Source organism: Pleurodeles waltl, chromosome 9 (genome assembly GCF_031143425.1).
Source record: "Pleurodeles waltl isolate 20211129_DDA chromosome 9, aPleWal1.hap1.20221129, whole genome shotgun sequence".
Classification (NCBI taxonomy): Eukaryota; Metazoa; Chordata; class Amphibia; order Caudata; family Salamandridae; genus Pleurodeles; species Pleurodeles waltl.
The window spans coordinates 998,509,929-998,523,350 of NC_090448.1; the positions used below are offsets into that span (position 1 = coordinate 998,509,929).

General features: G+C 41.3%; 1 protein-coding gene across 4 annotated transcripts in view; it reads left to right on the plus strand.

Moving 5' to 3' along the window:
• RMDN3 (regulator of microtubule dynamics 3) overlaps positions 1-13,422 on the plus strand; it is a 114,188-nt gene that overhangs the window by 29,091 nt on the left and 71,675 nt on the right. For all 4 annotated transcript variants that reach the window (XM_069208563.1, XM_069208565.1, XM_069208564.1 and 1 more), the window contains exon 3: positions 12,638-12,827. In XM_069208563.1, coding sequence (XP_069064664.1) covers positions 12,638-12,827 — 190 coding nt within the window. The remainder of the gene's footprint in view (positions 1-12,637; positions 12,828-13,422) is intronic.

The following is a 13,422-nucleotide window of genomic DNA, read 5'->3' on the forward strand; positions in this document are numbered from 1 at the left end:
GGGTTAAGAAAGAAGAAGACAGACTGAAACACAGTGATAAATGGAGAAAAGAGGGAAACTTCAAGAGAGATAAAGAGCAAGCAAATGCCGAGTGTTGGATTAAAGAGGCACGGGGTGGAATCAAGACTATGCAACTTGGTGTTTGCCACCCCAGTCTTCAACAGCGCTACCTGTATACTTCTAAGCAAAATTCTGGGACCTAGCACTTATTGCATTACAGATTAAGCACGGTTTAAAGAACCTACCAAATTTAGAAGCTTGCCCTGATATACCTGAAGGGTCTGATCAATACACTGCTTAGGGTCTTTTGCTTTCGTAGTTCATAGGAAACCAATGCAGGATCCACATCTGCATTCATGGACAGTTTAAGATGGAAGCTAGGCCTTGGACATTCCAAGCGAAGTTTACTCCTACTGTCCATAGTTTCCATTGTGCATCATAAGCTGTGATATAGCATGATTGTGCCCCTTCCTCTTATCTAGGGTGTGTGATAAAACCTTTGGCACAAAATTAGGATCCTAAAGCATAAAAAGAAAATACCTTGTGGAAACATCTAGAAAGAATTGCAGTGTTTCCCTAAAGCAGGCTTCCCCACGTCCTTGTAGTGTGTGTGTGTGTGTGTGTGTCATTAGGCTGCTAAGGAGGGGAAAAACCACTCCTGCGTCAGGACTCCCCAGAGTGAAAAGTGCCTTCCCTCCTTTGCCTTCTTAACAATGGATGTTCCACTAAAGGTATTACCCTAGGTTTTTTCCAGGTATCTCTGGTAATTCAGGTCTTTCGACTATGAAGGAAAATGTACTTCTTTCTGAGTCTGAGATGCCCCATTGCGCCACGTTCTCGAGGAACTTTCTTTAAAAACCAAGCAAGGCTAATTGTACCCTTAGGAACTATGTGCCTCTTCCCAAGGACAAGTGGATAAATGGTCAATAAATTTATTTGAAAGCGGCCACAAAAAACGTCCTGTTGACATCCTGAGTAGAGTGAATAGCGCAGTAACCACTGACTGGACCTCCTCCTGGACAGATATCTGCCAAGTAGAGATAGACTCCTGTCTTATTCACACATTATATAAATCCTCGTTTAAACAGGAGTTAGACTTCCAATGATCTGAACTGATGAGGAAAGCAACTTATATTGCACACATATACTCTGAAGAGTCCTCAGCACATTGCATAGGTCAGTAGAATGAGTGGATTTCGTCTGTTAATCCCAGCCTGGTTGTCAACCTTCTTTTTTTATTTTTTTTTAAACGCTTTATATTCCCTTTGAGAAAAGGTGCTATTACTGAAGTTGAGATAAAAGTGTTTTTATTAATTTAACATATTATATACGAGGGTGTGGAATTTAATAAGATATCTACTTGTTGATGGGACAGGTTGCTTCATAAATCTACCTTTCCTGTAAAAAAAACTCTACTTGTCCCTTTGGTGTTGTGTAGTGCAGCAACAAATTATGGCAGCAATCTCATTATATTAGAGCTCTGATAATGGCCTCTCTGATTATGCCAGGGCTAATTCTATAGTAAGGCTTGAATACTAGCAATGTCCTTATTTCGCCCCCTTTCTGCAGATCTACACATTGAAGCTGGAGGTAGTGGTAAGGAGTAGTTCCAGGGTTGGAATGCCCGTTTGTGTCTGTACAAACCTATTAATTTGCATGTTTTAGGAGTTTTCACGAGCTCTTCTCTAATCTTTTCACTTGCTAACAAAGGTTGGAAATTTGCTCCTGACAAGGGTCAGAAGTAAAATTTCTTTCAGGGTTGGGAAAAAAGTGGTTGAGGGGGAAAGTGAAGTTGTAAACGCTCAACAGATGTTCACATGAGCATATCTAAAGATTCATACTTGCTTATGCTAGAATACAGTTCAGAAATATTTTCTGGTAATACGATTTCCTCGTCTACTTCTGTAAATTCTTGTGAATTCATGAAGTATATAAATCTGCACTAATGCAAAGACCTATATCATGGTTGCACTTTTGTGACTTTCTTTAGGAATTTGAGCCCTATTTAAGTCTGCTGTTAACCAAGACCTTTTGTTTTTATTAACTTTCTATCTCTCCCTAGCATCTACTGGCTGGTTTCACTGTGGGTGAATGCAATCTGCTCTTTCACAAGGAGCATGTCTGCACACAAAGTACTTTTGTTCTGTGCCAGGTACTAATATGTCAATGTAGGTTTTTTGAGACCAAAACGTAATTTTACTTTTTGCCAATGTTTGTTATAATACTGAGGCCCCAGCAGCCCCCACAACAATATTGTTTTACAAAACTGGTCAAAACAAGACACACTTTGTCCAAACCAAAAGACTGACCACCCATGTTGGACCTATTGGTTTTGCCAATGGTTGTTTATTTTTTTGTTTCCCATAATGTCGCTGAAACCGATTACACAGGCTTTCCAGTTTGAATATTTTTTGGAAATATTAGCATACATCAACACGTTATACTAAATGATGCTTCAAAGATATGGTACCTAATGTTTTATAGTAGTTTAGCAAAACTTTTTTTTCTAGTTTCCTTTTTTTGTAAACATTCCATTTTGAAAGCAAAGAATCATCAATCTTGTTTTCAAGCTTCTGCAAATTTCTGCATCTAATCAGCGACCATTCTGGGAGCATTATATATAGCCCTGTATTGTTAGACTCTTCAAACGTGTACATATTTTTTTTTAGTGGAACCACTGCAGTAGTGCTGTCCGAGGTTACAAGATTTATTTAGACCACTAACCCTAATAATAAAGGCTTTACATTAATGAACCATAAATACAAGCTGAACAGCATTAACATATGGACATAAATATTACCTAATTTGCAGACAATTCCTTTCCCTGGTCCATAATGTGCTACTCTAAATTGGCAGCCAATGGGTTTGTGCTGCAGGGGATTGGGCCTTCTTGTCCCAAGAACAATATAAGCCTGAAAATGTGTTGTCCGACTTACTCTTTCTGGTGTTCACCATTGTCAAGGGAAGTTCTTCCCAAGCTGATGCCTGAGCGCATTCTCTCGACTAACGGTGAGTATTTATAAATGTACTTCTAATCTTGAGCGACGCAATTAAAAAGGAAAAACCTCCTAATAGTTACCGTCATTTGACGTCTCCAAGCAAGATGGTAGTTTAACTCTGAAGACTCACTGAGAGCTCACACATTCTCACCAAACCGGATAGGATCCACCAAAGATAAGTGGTGTTAAAGCATTGAGCCTCCATGTTTCAGAACTCGTTGCCAATGTAGAAAGGTTATCCAGACTAATTGTAAATTCACCAAGAGAAAATTCTCCGCTCCACCACCGTGCAGCTCCTCTTCCACAACCCATCTCCAAGAACCTTCAGTCTAAGTTCTCAGAATTTCCATGGGCACTATGGCCCCCTTTATGACCCTGGGGGTCCACTGTGGCGGTCTTGCTGCCGTGGGACGGGCGGTGCAGACCGCCATATTACGGCTGTAGTTTTCAACCTGCAGCCCGGTTGGAGTCGAATAACCACCAAGGGTTTTCCGACTAGGGACACAGCCAGCATTTTCCTGGTGGTGTCACACACACGAAAATGCTGACGAAAAGGTATCCCGATGACCCTCCTCTCCCCCCCCCCCCCAAACACCTCGGCACACATGCACCCACACACAGACACTCTCACACACACACACACCATTCACCCCATACACGCATACATACCCATACACATCACTCACGCATTCATACACACTCCATCCCCCACCCCTCCCTTCAACTACATACATACATACATACATACATATATATATATGCACGCATGCACTCACTCACACTACCCCTTACTGATTCATCCATACACACACCCCGCCTACATGCATACACACACGCATCACTACATTTACACACTGACACACACTCGCACGCACAATCACTCCCCATCCCACCCGTTCCCACATTCATGACATGCATACACACGCTCACACACACCCATTTAACCCCCCCTTTGCGGACGACACTTAACCTCATCCGACGATGTGCTCCTCCGTGAGGGGACAGGACCCGGCGCTCCCACTGACTGCACCCCCATGCCAGAAAAAGACTGCTACACAGAATTATTGGTTGTAATTCTGTGGGCAGTCTTTTTCTGTGCGGCAGTGCCGGCAGTGAGACCACCTAAGCCTCGCCGACTGCCGCCAGCACTGGCGGTGTTCTGGCTGCTGCGGCGGTCTTGGGAAAAGACCGCCGCAGTCATAATGAGGGCCTTTGTTCCAGGATGCCTCTAGTTTATATTGCAAAATAACGCATTTTCAACACAATTTCCCGAAAATTTGGCTAAGGCACTATATAAGTATTGTTTGTCAGATATCTGTATATTTTGGAAATGTAATAACTTGGATTCCAAAAGTAGCTTGCTTGTATTGGAAAATGAGTACATTGTACTACCAAATATAAATGTTTCATTTTGGACAATTATGCCTAATTCCCTACGCAAGACCTTCCAATTTTAATGAAAATCATTATTTTTGGCCCAAAATATTATCTTTTCATATTCTAGTAAATACAGGTTTTGGTCCCCAAACATCAGATTGTCATTGTCCTGACAGACTCTCATCCACTCCTGTTATACATTAACAGAATCTGTCTTTTGTGCTAATTTATCATCGCATTTGACAGGCATATCCAGCACCAAAATGGCAGAGATAGTCAGCATCATCTCGAACATCCAGAGTCAAGCATTAGCACCACAATAATAATATTGTGCCTCAGAGAGCCATAATTATCTCCTAAAACCCACAATATTTCAAAGTAGAACAGCATCCAGGCCACAGTTATGGCATGATTAGCCAGAATTGTGTCAGGAAAGACCATAGTAAGTTAAGATTGTGCACACCATGCCATGGTCACCACTGTGCCTGGGGTAGTTGGAATTATGTCAAAAATGCAAATATGCAAAGAAAATGGGTAGCTGTATTCCAGGGTCTAGTATCATTTCTAAAATCTTATGAAGCCTAATGAGCCCTGAGAAGGGCAGATCAGGTCCGTGGTTGTTTGTAAAGATTTCCATCTCTGAATGATAGATTCATGGCTATAGTGACTGTGGCTTTTCAGTTCCCCTCTGATTCTCCCTCTTTCACTTGTTGACCTTTCTAAAGGGTCATTCCTTTCCAAGTAGAATCACAGACCACTGCGGGGAAGCAGATGTGCTGCATGGTGATTGTAGGCATCTAAGAGTCTTACCAGTCACCACCAATGTGTTGTGTGCGTGTTCATGTATTTCCGTGTGTGTTTGTGTGCATGTGTATATTTGTGATAAAAGAACAGAAAAGGAGTGAAGACATAATGAGTGAACTGTTTGTTCTGATCACATAGAGCTCAGTGCAGCTAGCTTAGTGCTATCAATCCGCACACCAGGGGGCTGAATGGGATGCAAGGCTTTAAGGACACAAATAAAAGATAATGGAGAAAAAGACTACAGTAAATAAAGGGCTCTAACTGACCAGTTACTTGTGATTTTGCATTTTATATATGGTGACATTGGTGCCCCCCCCTTACATGCACAGCTAAGGCAGGCACATGTTTGTTGTTGGTGACTGTTGTGCCCTTTACTCAAGAAGCTAGATGATTTTGTTTTTTGAAAGAGGGCTGCAGCTGTGTACTTACAAGGAATGAAGGAACCCTAACGCCCATCAGGGCACAGGATATTACCCCCCTGTCTGATTTGTTCATCACAGTCCTTACACTTGTGTATACATTTAGCAACTCAACTCCATACTCCTGAAATGGACAGGTCATAGGAATGCATGTAAGGTGCAATGGGCAACAAAGCTGGACAGGCACACAAGCTAATCAGAAAAGGAGTCCTCCTGGAACCCAAAATAACCAATAAAAATACAAATCAAAGTGCTAGGAAGGGCAAGGATCATCCTCAAAACCCTTAGCAAAGACATAGTCCAGACGATTACCTCTGTTGCTAGCTGGGAGCTCAAATGGATGATAAAAAGCTCTAATGAAGGGCTGGAAAAAACATATGAAAGGAGGTACACGAAGTATACAAAGAGGCATTCAAAGTATTTCAAAGAATGAGTTGGACAAAGCCACTAGACCACTAAAGCTCCATCCAGCCTGACAAAGGCTCTCAGAAGTCACCCTAAGAATTGTCCCAACCAGATAAGCAGATCAGCTTGACCCCAGAAGAGGAACGGCCCCTACTGAAAAACCAACCTGAATCCGTGCAGAGGACAGAAAAGGAGTTAAGTGGAATGAATCAGAAATCTGAGGATCCATGTAGCAGAGCCTTGGCAGGACCCAAACCAGGAAGCTTGACCTGGACCAGAAACATGGATGTAATCATTGAAAGACAGATGTTATTTCATGAACCGCTTGCACACACCAAGCAACGCAAGTTCCAAAGCAGAACACAAAGGAACAACTGGGAAGTATACTAAATGAGCGGATAGCCAGGAGCCAAACCAGGCAGCCAAGAGATGAATGCCAGGCAGAGGCAAGGGGATACCAATGAAAAGTTGATAAATGCAGGTCAGGAGTGAACATTCCCACCCTGGTAGGCCTCCCTCTCATGATCAGACCCCCCCATAGCAAAGGAGAAATGAAAACTGCACACAGTGTAGAAACCAAAAAAGGACAGATGTTGAATCGGGCCATGCCCAGCGTCCCAGGTACCAGCTGCAAGCTCATAGTCATGCAACACAACCAGCACGGAAGATCTAGCAACAGTGTGACCTCAGACAAAGCATGGTCCTGAACAAATGAATGATACTTAATTGTGCCTCTGGCATTGTATGATAGTCCTGTATGACTGAAGGAATCATAGTGCAGTGGCAAAGGTAGTCCTTGTAGAAAGAGGGTAAAGTGCACTGGATGCTGAGAAAACAACTGGTTACCACTCTGACAAGACTCTCTGAATCTCATTCAGGGGTAGTGTTAATGTAAGTAGTACGGGCTTCCAGAAAAGACTGAGTGAAGCTGGGAAGTACTGAGGAAGGTAGTAACACTGTTGCATATGAATGTGAAGCACAAAGGAATATGAGGCAGAAGAAGTGTCCGCTAAATCAAGCATCCCATGTATGCAGGAAGGCTAGTTCTGTTATTCCCAAAAGGACTGGCTTTGTGTATGGCCCCACACCAGGCCGTGTCAAAATGATGGTATGCCATTCCGACCCACGAAACCAACTGGAGGAAAGGCTAGGTCCAAGGAATAGTGTCCAGGGTCATACTGAACTATTCCAGCCAGCATGTGAGCTAGAGCAAGCCTGCCCGAGTCGGATGACATGACTGCAATTATTTTATACAGCTATGGTACCACTGAATCCAAGTGCACCAGGGTGGGGCTCAGAGTAGTGAGAAAACTGCTAGAGGAGACCGGAAGAAAGTATCTGCACTTCTTCAGCAAGTGGCAGACCTTCACAAGGAGAGCACCCAAACTAAGCACTGTGTAGAGGGAAAGCTGCCACTATGTGACACAGGCATTCCACCCTCATCAGTAGGGCAGCATCCCAAGCTGCAGGGCAAGCGCATCTTTAACCAGATGAACAAGCCATCGTGCTGGGTTGGGATTCAACCTCCAGGAAGCTGCCTACCGAAGGAAAACACACACCTGAGACTGTGACAGTGCAAGCACACAAAGAAGCACCATATGGCACCCTCTCCACCTATGTGCCACTCCTATATGGACAACTTGAAGACTGGTAAGTGACATTATGTGGGAACCGAAGATCCCCACAGGAAAAAGGTCCCATAGTACCTTAGCCCTGACATGGGGCGAGGACACCATTGAATACGTAGGCACAAACTACTCTTTTAGAATGATGCAGCAGCAAAACAGTAAACAGAGTGAAGGGAATTGATATGCAGGTAGCTGTCTGCAGTCTACATAGAAAAGGCGCAGAGGTTTGGTGCTACAAAGCGGAACATCATTTAGAATGCCCATAGAAAATTGACCCACTATAGCACGGCCCAGAAATATGCTACCAGGTGCTATGAATGGGAGACAGACTTGCAAAGTGCTGCCATATCCAGCCCAAATTTTTTGACGGCTTCCATTGAAATGCAAGGAAATGGAACCGGCGTAGCTTGTTGAAGTGAGGCAGATCTTGTCACAAGTAACCACAGCATGCTTTGCCTCAGCTTAACCATGTGGGCAAGGCGGTTGGCAGATGAAGCTCCACACTCTACTTCAGACTCAGTCAACTCTCACGGGGTGAAACACTTCAGGAACACTGAAACTGAAACCTGCAGTAATACCTTAAATGCACTTTTGTAATGCGAAGAAAACTGTAGAGCGCAGCTCACCATCTCCAGATGTAGATAGAGAAATAAACACATAAGGCTTTGGGCTGGAGGTTTTTATGGTTAAAGAAGCAGTGCCTCAGTATAAAAAGGGTAAAATAGGCTATCCACTGTGGGGAAAGGGAGAAACTGCCTTCTTCCCACTGATGGCATATAGGGTTATGTATCTTAGGTGAGGATTCTCTCAACATATCTAAGGACTGGGTTGAGAAGGACCGACAAGAAGGCAGTATTGGTTACTCTGCAAATTAATCCTTACTTTGCCAGGTATGTAGTTATGACATTCATGATGTGAGGGCACTCCTATTATCCTATGTTGAATGTAGGGAAACATTTGTCAGTCATTTATATTTAATTTATATCATTTCTTGTTCTTTTTAAACTTCTTCATGAGCAGGACTCTTCAAAAGTCTCTGTGCTCATAGAATATGCACAATTTATACTTCAGAATACTGTAAGCTCTTTGCTTTTTTTTATGCACAAATGTGCTATCATTACAACTGAAATGTGCTCCCAAGTAAATGTTTGTGAATTGTTTTGTCTGTTGCTTTTTTCGCTGGCCATAATAGGGCTCAGCATATGCTGGACCTAGTTATCAACAGATGAGCATTTAATTAAAATCATGTTGTGGGATGTAATTTGCTTTACACAAAACTATTCATTGTAATGATGAGGCTTGTGGACAGAAGTGTTACCTTACACAGTTTAAGTGGGTAGAATTTCCTTGTTCTGTGTAAACTTCAAAACAAGGAAATACATTGTACCTTAGGTGGCCTATTCGTTTGCATTTTGTTGTATTTTTTTGTTTGTTGCATATTTGTACTTTTTTTTTTAGTCACTTACTTGACACTTTCATTATCAAAGGCACTTGGAAGGGTAATGGATAGATCTTGAAGGATATCACTTTTTGTTTCCTCTAGACAGCAACTGAATTGGATGCGATTTTGTTTGAAACACAGCTTTTTAGGTGAGCAGTATTACAAGCTTGTGGGACTTACCCAGGTGTTTAAACAGCCTGTTTTCTTTAACTTGGGTGGACCGAAAGGTCCAATTATGCTTTAGAGTGATGTTCTATAACAGGTACATAAATCCGGCATAGATTTCTGTGCTGTACGTGTAGAGTTCTGAAAATAAACATCAATTTTGCACTTGAGAATTTAGTTTTTGGCTTAAAGCCCAGAATTTGATTGGCAGACAGGCCCATACATCAAGTTTGTTATATTGCAACTGCTTTTAGCATGGGGTATACTAACAGGAAAACAAACTGGGTGAGGTATACCCGTCCTTTGTTTGGGGGGGCAAAAATTGCTTAAAAGATGAGCTTACAATATGATCGCACCGACCATCCCTTTCAGTACGGTGTGTCCAAGCAGAACATGGTATCCAAGGCTCACTGCTGAGGTTAATAGGGAACAATATTCATATGTCTTTATAGGTCTCTTAATCAATAAGTGTGTGTGTTGTGTGCATTGCATTATGTAGCCATAATTGGAGGAATGAAGTGACTGAGTACGTATGACTAAAGCATGTTGTGTTTATTGTACATGTTGTCTTATGAAGTAATGAGATCCGCCATCTTAGAACATGTTTACGAGTCTAGTTTTATTACAGTTATTGCCAAGAGTAATTTAACCGGTACCTACTACACTGGAAATTTCAAGCATACTGTGGAAGCCCACAAGTACACACCTAAAGCAATTAAGATACACTATTTGTTGTATCCTGAAGCTTCTATCTGGAGGTACTCCTGCAAATAACCAGTAGCCGAAAATTGCTCTGGAAAAGAAGGAATGCTGCATGTATTAGGAAAAATGAGAAGCTCTGGATTTGGAATTCTATAAAGCATTTTAAATAATTGAAATGCTAATAAATAACTTGGGTAACCTAAAATTAGTACTGTATAAGAAACTCAACTCCTTAGTCCTGTTGCGAAAGATCTTGCAAGGCAAAATGGGTGTTTACTCATTAGATGAACATTGGTCTGCCTATAGGTGAATGTGTGTGTGTATATATATATATATATATATATATGTGTGTGTTTAAATATAAATATATAATATACCCCCGTGACAGCCGCCACAGGGTAGCTATACCTACGATCGTGTTTTTATAGGAAATTACTTTTATTGTTGCTAAAAACTTTGGCGCCGTTTGACAGATCAGCACAAAAAAAGGGGCTACTTTTTGACTAGTTTGCACATGGAAAGTTTTGGGGTGAACCATCAAGCGGGGACCAAGAAAGAGGGGAATTCCAGAACGCGTTTTCCTCATTGATTTTTCTTCAGGAAATTTTGACACAGCTGAACGGACTTACGCCAAATTTGGCAGAAAGCTAGATCTGGGCCTTTTGTGTATTGGTGTAAATCGTTCAGCAGTTTTGGCGAAATGAAGGTTAAAAAAATGTGTGTGTGTATATATATGTGTGTGTGTATATATGTGTATATATATCAGACTGCAGAGGACACACAGACCGGACAGATCTCATGTTGACATCTAATTGGCTGCCACCACTTCAACCAGGAAGTTTTGGCGGACATCTTAGTACTCATAATTCTGTCACAAGTCCTAGGATTTTTTTTTTTTTTAAACGTATAGGGGACAGGTTACCGATACCGTAGTCCCCTAGGCCTGGTGGGGAAGCCTTGGACCAAAAATTGTAAAAAATAAATAAATAATTGCAGTTAAGTTGTCGCAAAAAGAATAAAAAAATAGGTGCGGGCTCCTGCACTTGTTTTATTAAAGGGGGGGGCTTGTAGCCACCCTTCACAAGCCTAATAAGGCCCTGGAGGTCCCTCACTCCCAGGGCCACTACTTTGATAAAGGGGAGGGAAGGTGCACAGCCCACTTCTTCAAGCATTTGAGGCCCGGGGACTCCAACCCTTGGGCGACATGTATAAAGAATAGAGCCTAGAAGGTACCTGGGACCCCATGCCCATGGCCGTGTAATTACATTTAGAGAGTGGTGGGGTGCAAGACCCCCCCCATCCTCCCCCTCAATCCACAGTTCTTTCAAGAATTACCCAAACGGTACACTGCGCGTTAAAATTTCTCCCTGGAATTATAAAATGTGTTGCGATCTTGGTAATTTCACAGAAATTTTGTTAGGTGAAATGACCAAATTTACACCAGTTATTCTGGCATATATAAAAAATTGCTGCGGCCTAATTCAAGAATCGTGTTAATTTTTAGCATTTTTGTTTCCTTATTCCTACTGTGTCTGCTTAATAGTGAGAGCAGGATAATGCAGACCGATAATTTTATAAAAGCATTTTAGAGAAGTAAATTAAGGTTGATTTTACGTTTCTAAAACATTTGCTTTGGTTGGTCAAAATCCTATTCAGATTCATAACATCAGGCATTAGTTTTTTTTTTTTAATTTTTTTTTTAAAGAGTCAGTAGTGATCACGTTTGACCTCTCCCCCCAATTTTTTTTTCACATGTGGGAGGAAATCTACAACTTCAGGTGGGTTTCTGGTTGTTCGTAGGATGGTCCATAGCAAAAGTTGCTGAACATTCACTAACTCTGGTTATTGTGATCCACAAACATTTTGTAGGCATTTCCAACATTGAATCGACTAGTAAGTGTAATTCTGTAAGGTAGAAGTGAATGTGTGCTTTTAAAAAAAAATAATGTAATTGTGGGAATGGGCAAGCTCCCACTCCACGCACCAAACATTGACACACACATAGGTGATGTGGTTTCTCCACTGTGCAGATATTTCCCTAAGCAGAATGTGTTTCCTGAGGATTACAAATAAAAACAAAAAAGTGCAAATGAACTTTCGCCTGCTGAAATGTATATCTGATTTATTTCAGTATACAAAACAGCTTTGGAAAGGAGTACTCCTGAAAGAATTATATAATCCTAGGAGTATTCCTGGAATTCTTTGTGAATTCCCAAAATGTCTGTTTACGTCAAGCTTAGGCATTTGCCTTCTACTGTAAACTACTGACTTTATTCCAACAAATTTTATGAATCTGACCAGTCATAGTAAGCTTTTTATTAATACGTTTCCTAAATGTAAATGTTTTAAGAGATAGATGTGATCATTTTAATATAAAAGTGTATTAATTTTGGGACTCCGATACATGATCTTTTTTACAGTAATTTCTGACCCTTGTAGATCAGTGCTATTTTTCCTTGTCCTATTTTTATTCTGGCATATGCGAGGCACCTTGATCACATGTAGGTTAATTACATATAGCAACCTAATTATACCACATTGAAACCTTGCTTCAGTGCACACATTTCTGTGTGGAAAACTTTTTGCAGCGTGCCTACTCTGCCTTTTCAAGGTCCTAGCCATTTGTATTTAGTGATTTCTTTAAACATCTTCACGATTTTTATTTTCAGTGTCTCACTTTGTCTTATTTCTGTTTAGGTCCATTTGAAAGACCTCTGGAAGCTGGTGATGCACATATATTTTCATCAAATTCTGTACCTATTGAAGACCCTGAAATTCTGCATCGTCTAGACTATATTTATCAGAGCATTACAGAACTGAGACATGAAGTGAGCGAACTGCGCAATAGCCTTCAGGGTTTAGCAACGGACATTATTGGGCAATTTAAGTAAGTAAAAGTTATTGCTACTGGGAAGACAGAATTCTTTATTGTTAACTTATGGTCTCAGATGCTCTGTTACTTTCAGTACTTGATGTTCTAGTCCAGTGTTGCCTTTACACTGGGTGATTTGTATGTTCGAGAATGTGACTTCTGAATAGTATTCATGCTGCTCCTTGTTAGAGTTTGCTCTGAAGTCTGGAACACGCACATTTCACAGTTCATGTTTAACGAAAACCACCAAGCTCATCTCGGTACGCGGGAGGAGGATGGGGTAGTGTTTGGTAAAAGACGTCAGCAGAATATTACCTAGCACCCTAAGATCGCTGACCTAGATGTTGTGTCTGCAAGAAACTCCTTGTGGTTTTCTGTCTGCCAAAATATAAACATTGTTTATTGTCACAGCACTTGCATATGTAAACGAGAGTCAGGAGAAATATGTTTGCCTGTTGCAGAACCTGGTATGCCTTTGGCTTCAATTACCCATACATAATAAATAAATTAAATAAAGCTGATGCTTCCTTCTCACGGATGGATAACACATAAGAAACTACATTTCATATGCTGTGCCACTCCGTGTCCACATTTCTTTCCCTTTGGCTCA